General features: G+C 38.9%; 1 protein-coding gene and 1 long non-coding RNA gene across 2 annotated transcripts; one reads left to right on the top strand and one right to left on the bottom strand.

Annotated features, from left to right (window-relative positions):
* Positions 1–361: 361 nt before the first annotated feature.
* Positions 362–12,955, top strand: PSMD6 (proteasome (prosome, macropain) 26S subunit, non-ATPase, 6). The gene is given in 10 exon segments (XM_011980345.1): positions 362–686; positions 1,163–1,278; positions 1,280–1,322; positions 1,442–1,647; positions 4,517–4,662; positions 4,921–5,140; positions 5,253–5,361; positions 9,964–10,132; positions 12,519–12,596; positions 12,747–12,955. Coding segments are annotated over 10 exon segments (1,329 nt in total). The 5' UTR covers positions 362–541; the 3' UTR covers positions 12,844–12,955.
* LOC105539887 lies at positions 11,305–19,731 on the bottom strand. The gene is made up of 3 exons (XR_001006115.1): positions 17,316–19,731; positions 13,676–13,731; positions 11,305–11,712 (listed from the first exon to the last, which is right to left on the bottom strand). It is a non-coding gene; the product is annotated as an uncharacterized LOC105539887 (long non-coding RNA).

The following is a 19,731-nucleotide window of genomic DNA, read 5'->3' as shown; positions in this document are numbered from 1 at the left end:
GGCCTTGCATCACGGCTGTTACATGACCTTGGTTGATCAGTTTCCCTAACCTCTTTGTGCCTCAGTTGTCTTACCTACTAAATAGGCTAATAGTACTACCTCGTAGCATGAAGATGATTTTAATGAGATGCATAAGAGTAACGACTCGACAAACTATGGTGATTTTTTATCGATGCTGTTATTACATTTTCAGTTTTCAAAAAATTTTAAGGTCCCATCAGTTACAAACAGAAAGTAAAATAGCTAAAAAGGGAGTGAGAAAGAGATTCAAGAAATTGGGCTTTTGAGTTGGACCGCACCCACTCTGCGACTCCGCCGGGGCCTTGAGCGTGGAAAAGCCCGCGGTGACCACACTGGGGCGCAGGCGCCCAGGCCGGGCGAGGCGTTCCCGGAGGTGTCCAGCAGAGGACGCTGCCGGCGGAGACGGAGCCGGAAGTCGGACCGGAGGCGGCCGGGCGTATTCGCCGACTCCTCCCGCTTCCGCTGCCGTAGCCGGTCGGAACCGAGTTGTCTCCTGTCAGCCGCTGTCCCCATCGCCGCGATGCCGCTGGAGAACCTGGAGGAGGAGGGTCTGCCCAAGAACCCCGACTTGCGCATCGCGCAGCTGCGCTTCCTACTCAGCCTGCCCGAGCACCGCGGAGACGCTGCCGTGCGCGACGAGCTGATGGCGGCCGTCCGCGATAACAGTGAGGCCCGCACGAGCGCCGAGTCAGCGGCCTAGGCCTGGGCCGTCCCCGCGTTCCGGAGCCTGCGGGGACTTTTTTTGATGGAGCTCCAGACCCCGGGGCGTCCCTCTGACGGGGTCTCCGAGACCAGGCCTGGCTTCTCCGGTCCTTAGGGTTTTGCTTTGGTTTGGGGATACCCTGGGGGACCTCGCCTTATCTCGGAGCGGTTGGCATCTCTGTGCGGCCTTCCCCTGTAAGGGCAGCTTGGAGGAGAGTCGTGAGGCATTAATATTTATCCCTGTGCTAGGCACAGAGTAAAGGCCCCGTGACTTACTGTCATTCGGGACTGCTCCCGGGCGCGGGGTATTCCAGCAGGAGAGTTCAGCTTGCCTGTGGAAGGAAATTTGGGTTCGGTTCTTTTTGGCCCTTCTATAGTGAATGTGAGTGTTTGAACATATGTGTGTATGTGTGTATAAAAAGTCTTTCCCTGTTTGAAGACTTTTGGAACAGAATCCGGCAAGAGCAAACCGAGGATTGCCCTCCCTCCAGCCCTAGTAGAGGTTGGCAGTGCCAGAATTGGCCCTCACGCAAACCTCCCACCAGCATACGTTTCATGTTTTGCCAAGTCGATTATTAAGCGCCATCCCATGCCTTCCTGTTAGTGGGGAAGAGACTGGTGGATGACTTATTGGGGGTCGGGGGGTGAAAGACGTGGGCCGACTTTGACTTGAGGGCACAAGTGTCCCCACTCACACATCCCTCTTTTTGCATGTCAGACATGGCTCCTTACTATGAAGCCTTGTGCAGATCCCTCGACTGGCAGATAGACGTGGACCTACTCAATAAAATGAAGAAGGCAAATGAAGACGAGTTGAAGCGTTTGGATGAGGAGCTGGAAGATGCAGAGAAGAATCTAGGAGAGAGCGAAATTCGCGATGCAATGATGGCAAAGGCCGAGTACCTCTGCCGGATAGGTGACAAAGTGAGTGGAGATGGTTTCCCCTCTCTGTAGTTAGTGTGGGCTACAATTGGGGACTATTCCAGATAATCGTTTCTCATTAAAAAAATTAACTTCGTTTTAGAAAAAGTATAAAGGTAATCATGCTTGCTTGTACTAGTGAATCAATGTAAAGATGAAAAAGTCTCCATGAAATGCCTTGTCATTTCCCTAAACAGCAGCTAGGGCTGTATTCTTCCCCATTTCACCCCATGCCAATAAAAACGTAAGTGTAGATCTAGAGAATTTTATTTACTGCTTTTACAAAATTGGGATCATTTTCAGCAGTTTTCTCACTTGGTTGGGAAGCACTGGTCTGGTGTCTTTAGTACTTTACACGAGTAATACTTTCCTTAGCAGAAACTAAGAAACAGTATAGTAAATGCTGAAGTTCTGTTGATCTTTCTTTACTCTGTACCTTATTGTGCATTTATATAAACCTTTTAATATTTTTTTTTTTGAGACGGAGTTTCACTCTTGCCGCCCACGCTGTAGTGCAATGGAGTGATTTTGGCTCACTGCAACCTCCACCTCCTGGGTTCAATCGATTCTCCTCCCTCAGCCTCCCGAGTAGCTGAGGCCGAGGGAGGCGTGCGCCACCGCACCCAGCTAATTTTTTTGTATTATTAGTAGAGACCGGGTTTCACCATGTTGGCCAGGCTAGTCTCGAACTCCTGAACCCCTGACCTCAGGTGATGCACCTGCCTTGGTCTCCGAAAGTGCTGGGATTATAGGCGTGAGCCACTGCACCCGGCCATAAAATCTTTTTTATGTAAAATTTTATATATAAAAATATAAATGCTCAATAAAAGAACAAATTTAAAAAAAAATTAATACCTGCAGAAATTTTTGTCTTTTTTTTTTTTTTTTTTTTTTTTGTACATGGGATCATAGTGTACTAGTGTACGGTCCTGTTTGCCCCTTTCATTCAGCATTATATTTAAGAGGTCTTTCCATATTTAAGAGGTCTTTCCATGCCAGCATACATAAATCTGGCTCATCCTGGTTAACTGCTGCCAAATGTTCCACAGTAGAGCTAGCTCTGGCATAGTTTATTTGCCTGTTCAGCTGTTGTTGGACATGTGTGTTATTTTCATCTATTTTTGCTTTAGCAAACTGCTGCTGTAAAAACATGCTTATGTATGTCTCTGTGTATATATGCTAGTGTTTCCCTAGGGTATAGTATATGAAACAATTGTTGGGATAATGAACTTTTTTTTTTTTTTAAATATGTGTGGCCTGTTGTTCTATATAACAGCCAGCTTACTCCACCATCAGGGCACCAGAGGGGTACCCACCATTACTGGATCTTTGAAATTTGAGTAACTGTGTAATAGTGGTTAAGAAAAAGGGCTTTGAATGTTCTTAATTTTAAATTATTTGCCTGGAAGTATTTAGATGTAGAATGACATGGTGCCAATATAAAAAAATAAAAATAGTGTCAGCTCTTGAATCAGATTGCCTGGGTTCTATTTTCAACCTTGGTAATTATGATTTATGAAACCCTCGGTTTCCTCATATGTAAAATAGGGGTACTGATAGTTTCTACTTAATGCGGATTAAAGATAGGAAAAAGCTTAGGCTGGTACCTAGCACATAATAAGTGCCTAAATGTTCTGTAATGTATATCTAAAATGAGGTTTTTTTCTCTTTTCTGGTTGTAAACTTAAGACTTGGTCATTGTAAAAATTTGGAAAATACATAAAAATTTAGAATTAGCTAGTGGTTTCCATTTACTTTTAAGCTGTGTGTTTGTGGTTTGGTTTTAAAGACTAATATATTACATATGAATGAGAAACTTCAAACTTTTGATTCAGGTTTTGAATAATTTCAACAAGGACATGCTTGAATCAATATCAGGAAGTTGTAAAATGTTCTAATATTATATTTCCTCTGTGTTTATTAAATATCATTCTTCCAAAAAGAACTTTTCCCCTCCTATTTACTCTTTTTTTATATTTTATTTTATTTAGTATTACTAAATACTTAATGGACTTAGTGGGCTTTTATTATTCACTGTTACCACTGATGAGAGTCTTTATTCTTTATGGTGCTAAGTTTGTTGCAAATTTGTTAGTAGAGGCTCTTTCAAGACACTGTCCTTTTGACATATCTCATTAGTCTTATTTTCTGATAAAACAAAATGTCACAGGTTCACCTGTTATTTTCACTCCAATAAACCTAGAATTATCCATTTGTCCCAGGATCCCTGGTTCCTTTTAGTGGGGGATAGTATTTAAAAACCAAGATCTGAGTGCTACGTGTATCCATTGCTCTCTTCCCAGTCCCTTATAAATTTATGAAATATAACTAATAATTACATAAAACAAACCAGGCAGACACATACTGAAAACTACCAAGTGTGAATAAATTATTTTATTCACATTCTTGTCTTTAAAGCAAAGGAAACATCCCACAATGCTTTGAGAGAAGATTATATATTTACAAATTTAGTCATATTCTAATAGCGACTAAGATACAATTTCCAAAACCCTTCAGATATGATTATTTTGAAATAGTATATTGTGATTATTGAAGGGAGAAAACATTGAATATACAGAACAAAGAAAAATACTTAACAATTGTGAATATATTTTTCTTAAATTGTTTTCCAGAATCTAAGTATATGCTTGGGCATTATGTATTTTTTATGCTTTATACAGGTAGAGAAAGTAGAATAATAAACCCTTGTGTACTTACCACCCAGCTTCAACAATTACCAGTTAATGGCCATCTTGCTGTACCTCTACTCCTACCTGTTCCCCCAACTTTTGAAGAAAATCCCAGACAGCTGATAGCTTTTTTTTGGAAACTTGTAGCCTTTTCTCACCTATTGCCTTGGCTTTCTTGACAGGAGGGAGCTCTGACAGCCTTTCGCAAGACATATGACAAAACTGTGGCCCTGGGTCACCGATTGGATATTGTATTCTATCTCCTTAGGATTGGCTTATTTTATATGGATAATGATCTCATCACACGAAACACAGAAAAGGCGAAAAGGTACTTTCTAACAGTGGGATTATATTCTCTCTAAATTATGATGCTACAAATGAGAAGTTGATATAAGAAACTGCCTGTTTTGTTTATAGCCAGTAAGTTTGGTCAAATAATTGATGTACTTATTTAGTAAAATATTTTAAATATTTCCTTTTGGTTCCAGTTGTTAAAAGTTGTTTCCTCATTTCAAATAACAGAAAATTTTTTAAAACATGGCTTTGTCTGTTTCCAGACTGTGATCTTACTGTTTTTATTTCATAGCTTAATAGAAGAAGGAGGAGACTGGGACAGGAGAAACCGCCTAAAAGTGTATCAGGGTCTTTATTGTGTGGCTATTCGTGATTTCAAACAGGCAGCTGAACTCTTCCTTGACACTGTTTCAACATTTACATCCTATGAACTCATGGATTATAAAACATTTGTGACTTACACTGTCTATGTCAGTATGATTGCCTTAGAAAGACCAGATCTCAGGGAAAAGGTAATGACCAAACTTTTATACTCAAATTTAAAGACTTTTTTTTGTTTCAGTACACAAAATCATTAAAGTGTACATTTTTAAATTTTGTATATATGTTTTTTAAAATACCTAGGTCATTAAAGGAGCAGAGATTCTTGAAGTGTTGCACAGTCTTCCAGCAGTTCGGCAGTATCTGTTTTCACTCTATGAATGCCGTTACTCTGTTTTCTTCCAATCATTAGGTAAGGATAGAATTGATATTTTTGATTATCTGTCTTACTCCTGATCCTGTGTGCAAATAACCTCAGAAGATTTTTTACCTATCTGAGAAATGTAGTGTGTAGATAGCTGCATGTCTTTGATCAGTATTCCTAATGTGCCCAGTTTTGTTTAGAAAAGGGGTCATCAGATTGTGGCCTGCTGTATGGCCCAGGAGGTAAGAATGAATTTTGCATTTTTAAAGTGTTGTTTAAAAAAGGAGGATGTGACAGAGAGCTATGTAGCTTGCAAAGCCTAAAAATATTTACTTTCTGGCCCTTTGCTGAGGATATTTGCCAGACCCCTGGTTTAGCGTCATAATGGGGTATAAGGCAAAAGTTAGCAAATGGCTATAAATATTGAACTTCATGGAGAAAGAAGTGAGGGAATTCTGAATGTGATTTGGGTTAGAGATTAATTGAACCTTGAATTCAGGAATAGGTTATTCTGTATGCAATAGCTAAATAGCTAAATCTTTGTGCTGATTTGCAAATCATTTTCAAGGGCTATGGGTTAAGAAAATAATCTGTTGAACATAATTGTATTCCTTCAAAGCTAGTTTATAGTGATCCTGCCTACACACATTTGCTTGTTTTTCCCTCTTGTCCCCATTCTTTCCTGGCTATTTGGTTTCCTAATAATGACCACAAACTATTAAGATGATAGAAGAATTAGCTTGCATCAAGTTGACCCAGGGGTCTTTCCCAAAACTTAAAATTTGACATTGATATAGTCTCTTGTTCATGCTGCAAATTTCAGAAGGTGTTTGGTTTAATAGATAGCATTGGTGAAAAGTGGGAATGGAAGATTCTAAATGATTACTGTTAATGTTTTTGCAGTGGCTTTTGGCCCAGTGTTTTTGGATGCTTTCTCCATGCATATAAATTGGGCTGCTTTGTGAGAATTCATAGTACTTACCTCAGGTAATGTAGGAACAGGTTTCTCCAGCATGATGAGTTACTCACTTGGCCTTATCTTCTCATACATACACATAAAGTTATGTTGCTTTTGTACATAAGGTTATATTGTAGAACTGCTCTTTTCCCTTTTTTATGCTTGGGGTCTCCTGGTCATCACTCAACTCAAATATAGAGCCCTTCCCTGCTTCCCTCAGAACAAATCTCTTACTTCTCTGCATTCCTGGGGCTCTTATTTTATGCCCCCTCCTTTAAAAAAATTGAGGTATAAATCACATACCATAAAATTACCTAAAGTGTACAATTCAGTAGTTTTTAGTATGTTGGCAAGATTTTGAAAATAATGATTCCAGAACATCTTGAGCACCCCAAAAGGAAACCCATACCCATTAGCAGTCACTCCCTATTCCTCCTTTCCCCCAGCCCCTGGCAACCACTGATCTACTTTATGTCTGTACCAATTTGCCTATTCTTGACATATCATCTAAGTGCAGTCATAAAATATGTGGCTTTTTGTTCCTGGCTTTTCACTTGATAATGCTCTCACATTCATCCATGTTGTAGCATGTATCAGTACTTCATTTTGTTTTATAGCCAAATGATAGTCTGTTGTACGTATATACTACATTTTATTTATCCATTCATTAGTTCATAGATTTTTGGATTGATTGCACTTTTTGGCTACTATCAATAATGCTATAGTGAAGATTTGTGTACAGCTTTTTCTGTGGACATATGGAGTGGAATGGCTGCACTTTAATGGTAACCCTCTGATAAACTTTTTGAGTAACTGCCAGTTTTCCAAAGCAGGTGCCTGCACCATTTGACATTCGCATCAGCAGTGTGTGAGGGTCCCAGTGTTCCCACATCCAGTACTTACTATTTTCTGTCTTTTTGATTATAGGTATCATTGTGGGTGTGAAATGATATCTCATTGTAATTTTGTGTTTCTCTAATGACTAGTTTCGTTGAGCATCTTTTCATATACTTACTGGCCACATGCCCCACTTGCTAAAACTTAGCACACGGTTTTGTGATAATTTCCTAGTTTGCCTCCTTTGCTAACTAGAATTTCTGGGAGCAGACCTTATGCTTTTTTTTTAATCTTCATAATGACCTGACAGCAGGATAGTACTTGGTACTAATGTGCTCTAAAATAATTCAATTGGAAAAGGAAGTAGTGTCCTTTTCTAGGTAATACCTGACTATATTTAGAAATCAAAAATAAACTGAGAAAGTGAAAGGTTTTGTATCTCACCTCACTCCCAAATCCATACACACATTCACTCACATAAAATTCTTCCCGAGACAATGATTTTAATATTTTGTTATATATCCTTGTAGACCTTTTATTCATTTATTATATGCACTTTAAAAAAGAAAAACATTTAAAAACCAAAGCTATATGTACACATATACACTATATGTATACTTTATATGATACAGTTGTAAACAGTATCATATAAAGAAGAAAAAGGCTTTCTCTAATGTATGATCACCAGTGTCCTTTCTCTAGAGGCAACTGCTGTTAATCAGGTTTTCAAGTGTGTCCTTCAGGGGTACTGTTACCCAGAGATACAGGCATGTAACACTTTTATGTATTGTGGATGTATTTTATACGCTGTTTTGTAAGTACCTTTTTTTCTCTTCACAAGTAATGTATCTTTTCATGTCACTATATATATAATTGGTCATTTAGTTTTTGAGTGGCTGTCGTGTACTAACATTGAGAATAGCAGCAAATTGAACAGGTAGTGTTCCTAGGAGCTTCACGTTATCCTTTCTTAAGGACTTCCTAGTATTTCAGTGTATTGGCTATGCCATAATTTATCCTCTACTGACAGAAAACTAGGTTGTTTCCAGTTTTGCCCTATTATAAGCAACTCTGTTTTGAACACTCCAACAATGCATCCTTCCCACTTGTTATTTCCTTGGGAAAAAAGTCTAAGAAATTGAACTTTCCAAAGGTTAAATATATTGTGTCTTGACCAGTGTTGCCCTCCAGAAATATGCCAGTTTATATTTACACAATTTATACTTCTCTCAATCTATAGCATTTGAGAGAGCCTGTCCCACCCTCTCCATACTCTTTGCCAGTCTGAGAGGACAGAAATAATTTTATTGATGTGTTATGCATTTCTCTTATTAGTGAGAATACGTACCATCTCATGGTTAGTGGCCATGGAACTCCATGTTGCTAAATCGTGTTCCCTTGCTCATCTTTATCTGCCTTGATGTTGACCATCCTTTGCTTCTCACCACAGCTTTCTCTTGGTTCTGCAGTAACATGCTCTTGTTTTCTCTGGACCTACCTCCTCATCCACTGTTACACCTCTCAGTGACTGACTGCCTTAGACTGAGTTATTGCCCTTGTCTCTTATCTTCATTATGTGCCATCAGATAACGTTTGGATGGCAGTGATTGACAAAGTCATGTCTCCAGCCCCAAACTGGAGCACCAGACTCATGCCTTAATGCCTCCTTAGTGTCCTCACTTGGCTGTTTAATAGGCATATCCACTGGAACACTGCCAGCGTATGCTTAAATCCCACCCTGACCCCCAACACTAAAAACAACTATTCTCCTTCTCCAGGGATTTCCATCTTGTTGAAACCACAAACATAAGTGTACTGTAGAGTCTCTTTTCTTGCTCACCTTCTGTATCCCTGTAGTTGTCTTCCTACTTGCATTACTGAGTCTGCCATCCTTTCTGTTCCTGGGCTTAACCATGCTTTTCCTGCCTTCAGACTTTTTTTATCATTTACATTGCTCTGTGCTTAGCCAACCCCTCAAAGAGATATTCCCTGTCCACTCCAATCCAGTGGAGGACTTGCTCGTCACTCTATCATGTTACTTTTATTTTCTTCACAGGATTTATCTTGTGTATTTGTTGATCTGTCGCTGCCCTTTGAAAATTTAGTCTTTGTGGCAGCAAGGATCTTGTCTTTTGGTTCACTGCTATATAACTATCTAGAGCAGTGATATACAGGAGTTATTCAGTAAAATAATTTATATTTGTGTGGATTGCTCATTAATCCTCTACATACATTTTACTGTTTAACTGACTTCTAAAGACCTCTTTCTGGATCAAGGCCATTAACTCATCATTGTAAATAAATTTTCTAGTTTATCATTTGTCTTCAAACCTTGTTCATAGTGTTTTGTTATGTAGACTATTTACATGAACAAATAAACAGGAAATAGGAGTCATCAGTCTTTGCTTTCTTGCTTCTGAGTTTTGTTGCTGTTTGAAAATGTCTGGTTTATACCTTTTTCTGGTCTATATAAATCATTTTTCACTGCACCTGCTGTTTCTCTGTTAGAATTGTTTAAAAAATGAATTTTACTTTATTTTACTTAAGGCATAAGAAGTTCTCCATGGTTAAAATGTTAGTACGTGAACTTTGTCATCTGTGAACAGGTTCCTTTAGAAGCTGAGCTCTTTCTGATGGTGATGTCAAATAGCCACCTGCTACTTAAGGATGATGTTTACATACCTGGCCTTCTTTATCACTGCTGTTGCTGCCATTGTTGATGACATGATGTGGCAGGGCAGTGAGAAGTTTGATACTTCTTCATCTATCTGTTGGACTCAACTAGTGTTGCTTTAGTTTTTAATCTTTTTATCTGAAAAGGAGAGTCTTATAATTTGTCATTTTATTCATTGCAGCGGTTGTGGAACAGGAAATGAAAAAGGACTGGCTTTTTGCCCCTCATTATCGATACTATGTAAGAGAAATGAGAATTCATGCATACAGTCAGCTGCTGGAATCATACAGGTCATTAACCCTTGGCTATATGGCAGAAGCATTTGGTGTTGGTGTGGAATTCATTGATCAGTAAGTCTGAATAATGCCATGTTAATTGAAATTTTAAAGTTGCCTTTTAATACGTGAACTTGGTACAGTTTACTTGTTTACATTGGTTCCCTCAACCTTGACGGGGAGGGGGGAGGTTTTTTCCTCAGTATTATCAAAACATATATATCCTGTCGCCTCTGCCTTCCTCGTATCTGCCCCTTGCATTAACAGATAGGAAAATGAGTTGTAGTGACTCTAAGTGATTTGTTAAAGGTCATTAGACCAGTTGTTACCAGAGCTGTCTTCTGTTACTTCTACATTGTAGACCACACTGCAGCTATAGTAATGACTCTTAGATCTCGTATTTTACAGTTGGTCATATCCCCTCTGATAATTCCTTCCAGTTTTTAGGTTGCTGCTGCAATTCTGGTCAAATTGGTTGTTAAATGTGGGACTTTTAGTACTTGCATCAGTGATTGAACAACTACTTAATGAGCCATTACTGTATGTTTGGTATTGTTTTACAGCTCCCTCTTCACAGACTTTCATTGTAGTAGTAGGGAAGAGATGGCAAGGAAGCAAATATAAAAGGTAATTTCACATAGAAATGAACCTATGGAGATGAGAAAATGCTATCCTTACATATGGCATGCTTGAGGAGGTGAGGGTTGCTTTGAGATTTGAATTGAGAAGAGTCAGCCATATGGAGTCCTTCTGCATGCAGAAAAGGGGATAGAAAAGGCTAAGGCTTTGAGTCAGGAATAAGCTTGGATGTTGTAGGAACACAAAATGTCAGTGTGGCTCCAGCATCGTCGAGGGAGCAGTAGGAGATTGTGAAGATAATATATGGAGAGTTAGGTGATTTGTGTAGGGGCCTTGTAGGTCATGGAATGGAGTTTGAGTTTTAATTTAGGTTTGATAGGGAGCCACTGGAAGATTTTGAGCCCAAGTTACATGGTCCTATGCAGTGTCTTATATAGAGTAAGGTAGCAGAGAGACCAGTTGTGCTGTTTAGTAGCTCTTGGAGGAGATGTTACTGTGGCTTGGACGAGGGTGGTGAGAGTAGAGTTGGGGAAGAGACATACACAATATGGGATGTCCAGATGGTATCTAGATCGGTGGCTCCCACATGTAGGCGTTTTTAAATGTTGATGATGGTGTTTTCAGTGGTCCGCAGTGGAAACTTTAAATGAAGATGCATTTCTTTTAAATAAGACCATTTTCTTTTTACTATTTAAATTTCAAACATCCATAACATTCTAAAGAATTGTACAGTACCTGTTAACATATTGTCACAATCTATACATTTTATGTTTTTTAACCACTTCAAGGTAAGTTTCAGACACCAACACATTTTTTAAATGATCCTTACCAAAATAGCAGGCAGGTATCCCAAGATTTTGTTCCATTTCTGAATTCTAGTCTGTGAAATTGAAGTCAGATGACCACTCTCCAAGAGGGTTGTTCATTAGGGTGCAGGCTGGGCCTTATGAGTGTGTTTTTCATGAGTCAGTGGAAGGAGTGGCTTGTTGTGAGCAGTGCATGAGAAAAAGGGTTTGGCTTTCCTTCTTTTTCCAACTCTGTGGCCTTGGTCAGGTTATGTCTCTTCAGTATCTTAACTGTGATGTGAAGATGATAAAGCCTTAATTAGTTAGGGGCACACACAGCAGTATTCCTTAAGTCATCTTGATGACAAGTGAATGCAAGGCAGCTGGTACCTTTCAGGTAGTAGCTGAATTCAGGTAGTATTTGAATTGTTCAGTTTTTTTTCCTTCACGTTCTAAGACAAGCTTAAGAGGCAAGGGGTTGCACCACTGAGCTCTAGTTGTTGTTACCTAAAAAGCCCTTGTTTTAAATTTCTGTGATACCTAAGAATTTCAAATCTGGGTTGTCATGGATTCTTCTTTTTTTCTCCCTTAAAAAATTACATTTTAGATGAAATCCCCTTTTTAAAAATGGGCAAAGCAATAATTCTGCATCATTTCTCGCCTCCCACTTGTTTAGACTAAGATATGTTGGAGAGGGAAGGGGTCGTTGTTTTAGTAAATACTACTGCTGTTGATGTGTTTACCCATGGGCTGTGTTCCATAATTTTGTTTTAGGTCTTTTGTTTGAAACAGTTTATTACTTTATTACTTTGATCAGTTTTATTCCCTAATTTTTCCTAACCTACAGTTTTTCTCAGAGTACATATGAATGGTTTCATTGTTTGATCTACTTTCTATCTGAATAGGAACTTCTAGGATCATGTTTATTCTAGATGACTTAAAGCCTGCAATACATCAGGGACAACCTCAACTACTGCATATGCAATAACAAGCTTGAAGGGACGCTAAATGTTACAATTTTAAGATAGTATTATAATGCAGTTTGCATTTTTCTAAGAATTTTCTATAAAGCTAATGCTGTTATTTTTTTTCTCTAGGGAACTGTCCAGGTTTATTGCTGCTGGGAGACTACACTGCAAAATAGATAAAGTGAATGAAATAGTAGAAACCAACAGGTACTCTCATTTTGTGTATCATTTGTTACATTGCTTAGAATAAGGGGCATTCCTAAATTTTAAGTGCCTTAAATGTTAAAAGTAGGTCAACTATTGTCATGGAGTAATGTGACTGATAAATAATTCATTTTTTCTTGAATTTATTTATAGACCTGATAGCAAGAACTGGCAGTACCAAGAAACTATCAAGAAAGGAGATCTGCTACTAAACAGAGTTCAAAAACTTTCCAGAGTAATTAATATGTAAAGCCATGTAACAAAGGATTTCCTTTAGAGATAATTATTTGGAATTTTTATAGCTTACTTCACTATGTGCCCAGGTCACCTGTATAAAATAAATATGCATTGTTGTTTCTTTCCACTTATTTTTTCTTAAACACATATGCCTTGTAGAATGGGGTCCACTTATGTTAAAATACTGTCACTTGAATTATTCATTATTGAAAGTCTGGTTTATAGTGTTAAGATTGCAGCTGGGTTCAGATCCTAAATGCCTCAGATGGTGACACAGCCCATTATTTCTTACCTGTAAGCTTCCTGATTTTTTAGAAAAGTACATACTATATAGTGGCCTACAATTAAACAGTGTCTCCCACTTAGTATACAAAAGATAGAAGATAATAAAATGTGTAATAAGCTTTCCCTCAGAAACAAGTAACCATATAGGACAGGAAGTTACCCTATTTTAGGACGCCGACATAACCTGGATTACAGAATCTACCAAGGCCGATCTGAGTTTTCTAAAACCTTGTATGTAAATATTAGCAAACTGAATCTTTTTTCCAAAAGTAGGACCATAGTAATAGCAGTGAGGAAAACAAAGTTGTTCCCCTGTTTGAAACAAGTTATTACTTTATTAGTTTTATCAGATTTTTTTCAGTGTGTCAGATAGGAATAAGTACTATAAGAAATATAAAACCAGATAGAGATACAGGGTATAGGCTCTCTTCTGTGAGGTGTTGTGGAAGGCTTCTATGGTAAGGTGACATTTAAGTGAAAAGGAGGGAGAGCCCATGCACATATGGAGGGAAGAAAGACAGGGAAAGTCACTGGTAATTTTAAGTGCAGATTTGGCTTACCTTTTAAGTCTCACTATGGCATTTGGTGGCATGGATTGTAGAGGCAGCTGGATTTGCTAAAAGATTAGAATGGGGTGAGGAGGATGAGGGGGAGAAAATTTATCAGAGGAGATCCTAAGCTTTTTGGCTTAAGTGAAAGATGCCAGAGATACTAGTGACCTTAATGAGCAGTTTTGGTAGAGGTGAGTTCAGAAGAGAATGGCAAATGGCATTTTACTGTAAAAGGCAGGGGAAGGAAAGAAGAGTTTTGAGTGTTTTTGTTTTAAAGAGCATTTACTGATGGGAATGATCCCTGTTAACATATTAGTAGAAAAAAACACATGATCTCATTTGATTGAAAATTATTTGATACAATTCAACATTTCTTCATGCTAAAAACTCTTCAGTAGACTATGAATAATAGGCTGGGAAATCAAAGCCCTATCACAAGGTAATTAATGGCAAAATATTAGAAGCATTATCTTAAAAGTGAAGACAGTGGCTCTCATCGCTGGAAGAAGAGCCGTTGGTTAAGGAAAGCAATGTGGCCAGAGCGCTGTTTTCAAAGGAGTTTCCTGTAGGCACTATGGTGGAGGGAAGGCTTTTAAAATGCTGAATATGCCTAAAGTATTTGAGAATATCCACCTATGAATTTCTAAAAATGCTTATCTAGAAAACATTTCTTGAAGAAAAAACCCTCAGCTTTTTGGGTTTCTACAGAAAACCAAAGCTAGTCAGGAATGCAAAGGTGGCTTCTGAATGTTACAAAGTTGCAGTTGGTCACCCACAGGCTGCAACTGGCACACCCTAAATACTTTTTTCAAGAAAAAAATTTATAGTCACCACGTAAAAGTTGATAGTTTAAAAACCACATATCTAGCTTCTCTGGAAAAAGGAAAGATTAGGCTAACTCTGGACTCATGCTCCAATAAGCTAAGCGACAAGCATAGCTTGTTTTCCAGTGTGCCCCAGTCCACCCAGTCTGTTCATATACACTGCCTGTCTGCCTGGCCCCTGTTGGCATTTGAGTTTGTTATTCCTGCACTATCCCCAATATTGTACATGTGAGGTTGATGGTTAAAAGTCTCCTGTGTTAATCAACTAGGACAGGGGTGTCCAATATTCTGGTTTCCCTGGGCCACACTGGAAGAACTGTCTTGGGTGCCACACAAAATACACTTAGTTGATGAGCTCAAAACAAAACAAGAAAGAAACACCTCAAATGTTTTAAGAAAATTTACACATGTGTTGGGCCACATTCAAAGCTGTCGTGGGCTGTGGGTTGGACAAGCTTGAGCTAGGAGAAACTATCCAAATAATTCTTAACCATCTTGTCTCTAGTAGCTTTAATTGATACAGCTTGTTTTTTGAAAGTCTTACTTTTCTGCTTTTATTCAAGAAGGGTACTTCACAATATGAAAATAAGATTATGAAATGATAGTTATATTTGCAGAGCAACAGAGCTAAAACAGTTATACATAGTTCCTTTTTCATGTTGGTAAATGTTTTCTTTTTCATGTTGGTAAATGTTTTCTTTTGAAGTTGGAAACAGTCTTATTTTTAACCCTGGTTTCAGTCAAAATTATCCTAGTGTGAAATGACATCACCAGGATAAACTATCTTTTGTGGTTATTTTTAAAGCAAAAATGCCAGTTTCTCTTACTTCAATAAAATTTGATTTTATAGCAAATCTATCCAGTAAGAGATAAATATTTTAAAGCTATGTCAAAGTATAGTAATCTATTTCCTGTATTAGAAATAATAGCTTTAGGTCAATTTTTAACTTACTAAATAGCAGTGTCTCTTAGGACAGAAACAGCGTAAAAACCACTTTTGTTAAGCACCCAGCTTTTACCTGCCCCAGACAGCTAGAAGGATACCTACAACTTGATCACTGAGCATGCAATACTCCAATACACTTAGGATTTTGTGACTGAATACATTTGGTCTTTTATAACCTGACCAAACATTAATTGATAAAAGGCTACTAATCATTAGCAAATCATTTCTGTAATTTCATATTCTGAATTAGTCCTTGGTGCTGCCGTTAACCTAATGTTTTTAAGAGGATGAATAGTTGACAGTTGAAATACCTGCCCCCATGATTATGGGGAAAAAGGGTGGAGGGAACTATGATAATCCCTGGCCTTCCCAATGCTACATAAACTTGTAGTTGCTGGTAACAAACCTGTGCCTCCACAGTGGCAATGGGGCAGTGAGGTAAAATCCCCATCTGGAAAACATGAAAAGCTCTGACAATCACTAGTTTTGGTTTCAAAGCTATAGAGCCACAGATTTGCATTATGCTTGTGTTTCTGAAGGAATATAAAGGCTATCAGGAATTTGTAGCAATCTGATCCAGGCCATTTTAACCTTGACATACATGGTCAAAGGGTGTAACCTTTTTTTTTTTTTCCATTTAAAAATCTCTTACAGTGGCATAACTTTCCCTGTACAAATTGGGTTTAAGAAACAAGAGGGACAATCTGCTATTCAATGAGCCTTTAATCCAACCATTATATATCCCCTTTCCCTTGAAGAGACCATTTAGTTAAGACTACCAGCAGGTGGCACCTTGACAACTTTACCAACCTTGCCTTTTAGAGGTGACCAGAGACCTGTGCTTTTCCAAAGTACTGTTATACGTGTAATTAGTGTAATATCAATGTGGGGAAACTCTTACCTTTGGTTTTTGAGGACTCTGCTTTTCTTGAAATCCTCTGGGTTAGAGATTGTTTATTCATATGCACCTCAGTTCACTGTTTCCTAGTCCTTTGCTTGTTCTCCTGGTCATTATGTCTCCACCTTCTTTCAAAATACCATCTCTTTGAAGCTGCTTACAACCCAGCAACACCATCAACTCACTGTGCTCACTGTCCTCAATCACACATCTCCAAGTCACTCTGCCCTCTTCCATGCAGATCATCCCAGAACCAAGTAGCTGCCTCAGTCTTCCTCCCAACCCTAACTAATTTGAAATGGACAACCTATACAACACCCTTGGCTTCACAGTTCCTCAACCTGAATTCCAGTGCTCTTTTCCTTCATGCTGCTTCTGTCCACTGCCATGGTTTCCACCCAGGAATCACAAGCACATCTAGCCAGTTCTGCTTTTGAAAATAATACTGGAATTCCAATTCCTCCATTCCCTGTCCTATTCCTAAAAGTGCTGTATCACTTTGATAACTCTGGCCCCTGGATCCCACCTTGTAGCCCCTCACTTTTATTGGCCACTTGGAATTGAATATGGACTTTGCTCTGTGACCCTGAACAAATCAATTGTCTAATCATAGAAAAAGTTACCTGGAAGGAGATTCCTAAGATCTAACAGGAAGGTAATTCCAATCAAACCAGTGTCTTAAGAGCACCTGCATAGATTCTACGTGGTGGGCTTCCAGTTCTCTTCCCTGAATACCCAATTCAGACCATCATCAATCACTCAGTCACATCTTCACTCATACTCTTCTTTGGCAATCTCCCTGCCCAAGTTCTAACTTTTCCACCCAACCCAATACATGCTGTTCCAATTATCCTGGACTAAACAGCAGGATAATAAAACATTACCTAAATGGGTAGATGGCATTGATAATTATAATGGAATCGACTCTAAACTTCTAACCCTGTAACCATCTCAATCTCACCCTTGTCTGCCTTTCCTTACCTCTCTGACTTTTTACTCTAGTGCTCTTCTCCGTTTGTCTTCATGAAAATAGTCTTCTCCAAGGTCTTGTCCTGGGTTTTCTCTCTGGGCCATGGAGGATGGGCTTCAGGTTTGTGATATCCTGGAGGCGGAATATAAACATGTAGTGTGCCTGTGCCTCGGTCAGACAGAATCCATAACTTCACGTGATTCCTGGAGCCTAAGGAGGGGAAAAATTAAGAATCACTGTTCTGACAGGCTTGAATTATCCTGGATCTGCCACCTATTTGTCATGGGACCTTAAACAAGATACCTTCTTAGGAGTTCCTCATCAGTATGATTGGAATCAAAATACCTGCCCTATGAGGGCTTCGTAAAAGAGAGGATATATATAAAATGCTTGGCACAGTGTCGGGCATATTAAGTACTTAACTAGAGAAGTATTATTTTAACATAATAAGTCAAATCGAATAGCTACCTAATTTCCCCAGGTAAACTCATCTACCCTTATGACCTCACTGATCATCTAAAAGTGAAAGAAAACTCTCCATCTTTATTTTCCAGCTCAAACCTCCCTCCTAAGGTCCATCCAGCCTGTACAGCCAGCTGGGCACTAAACCACAATTTCCCACCAGCAGCTCAAATCTATCGTTATGTCTTTTTCCTTCTCTATTGCCATATCACACATTTCACTTAAAGCTCAATTGGTTTGGCCAAGCTAAAAACCTGAGTCTTCTTAGACTCACTCTTCCCTTTAATGTTGAATAGAATTAGACCTCAAGGCCTGTTGGTTCTACTTTTAAAAGATTTCTGAAATCAGTATCAGGTATCCTCATGGTCAGTCTTAGTTTGGAAACTTAATAGCTCTTACCTGGATTACAATGGCTTTGTAACTTATTTTTGTCCGAGGTTCTCACCTGTTGATTCTGTCTTCCATTGTTACTGGGGAGCCATAGGTGGCAGAGATGTTTTTTTGACAGAGTATTAAATTACAAGTGATTCTCCCCTTCCCTCTGGAGACTTTTTCTTCGGCTGATAGCCTCACTCTTCCTTACCTCCTAAGAGATATTCTAGTTCACGGGTTTTGGATGTAGAAAATGAGGATAACAAGTGCCAAGAATTACAGCCCTACAAGGTGAAAGACTACTTTAATTAACTTCCATTAACAACAGAAGCAAGAACTTCTTACAAGAAAGAGGAGACTAAGAAAGGAGTGAGAAGGGAGAGGAACTTAGACTTGATTTAGGGGAGTGCTTTTTGTTAGGACCGGGGACAGGGGCAGGTAAAGACAGATCTTTGAGGCAAGAGAGAGTGAGAATTCAAGAGATGGGGAAAGAGACTTAAGTGCTGCTTTGATTTTCCAAAGTTTTCAGTACAGATTTGAATGGCTTTGACTTTTGGCAGCTGCACGGTGCTAGGACTGGACCATGAAGTATCTCTGGGCTCTGAGAGTTACATTTGGGTTAATCTAAGCCTGATCCCATGTGTTCCTGGATGAGGCCCCATGACATTTAAGGTCCTTGACAGTCTGACACCAGCTTTTCTAACCCTATAAGGCCCTTCCATCCAGCAGAATTCCTGCAGAATTATTCTCTATCCCTCAACATCTTCATACCCACGTTCGACGCATTTGCTCCATCTGCCTAGAATCTTACTCTTGTCTGCCTTTCTGCCTGGTGAAATCCCACATACGCCAAGATCCAACACTGCTAAACCCTTTTCCTTGAGTTGGGATCATCTTGTTATGCAGGGCCGGGATACCTGCAAGGGAATGGAATTAAAAAAGGTAAGAGATTGACTTAGCAGTTGAACCTTTTCTTGGGAGGTTTGAGGACATCCATGGTGAAAGGATTTACCTACAGAGAGCACCTCATGATTAGATTTGTGGCAAGTACTGAGTGGGTGGCTGACTTAAGTTAAGGAGGGAATAGGAAGTCCATAAGGCAGTAGGAACTGAAGCCAACATGACTCTCTCATATCAGGTATGAACATTTTTGCTAATATACAAAGCAGTTGCTCCTCTTATTTTAAGCAACAAAAATAATTTATCAGAATGATTTGCAAACAGTAAAAATGTCTGGATTTCTAGAGGTAAATGATTATGCTGTGTTCCAAATAATACTAAAATGCACTTGTATTGCCAGCAAGGAAGATATGTAAAAGGAAGAGATTAGACCAGGTCTGGATAAAAAGCTTATCTTAAATCAAAACTACATGTCATCAATTTTGCACCTAAATACAAACAGAATGTGTTTCTCAATCCATCAACTCCCTCTTGTTTCCTTCACAAACATGCAAGGCCAGAATACAGCAGTGTTCACTGTTTACAGAGTTGCTAGTTTATCCAAGGCAAAGCTTTGTGCCTGCAAATGGAAACATCCCCTGGTCTTAGAATTATTTAGCTTATGTAAGAGGGAGGCTAAAGTGAAGGGGCTTC

Source organism: Mandrillus leucophaeus, unplaced genomic scaffold (genome assembly GCF_000951045.1).
Source record: "Mandrillus leucophaeus isolate KB7577 unplaced genomic scaffold, Mleu.le_1.0 Scaffold210, whole genome shotgun sequence".
Classification (NCBI taxonomy): domain Eukaryota; kingdom Metazoa; phylum Chordata; class Mammalia; order Primates; family Cercopithecidae; genus Mandrillus; species Mandrillus leucophaeus.
The sequence above is the reverse complement of the archived record's forward strand: the minus strand, read 5'-3'. Positions and strand labels throughout refer to the sequence as shown.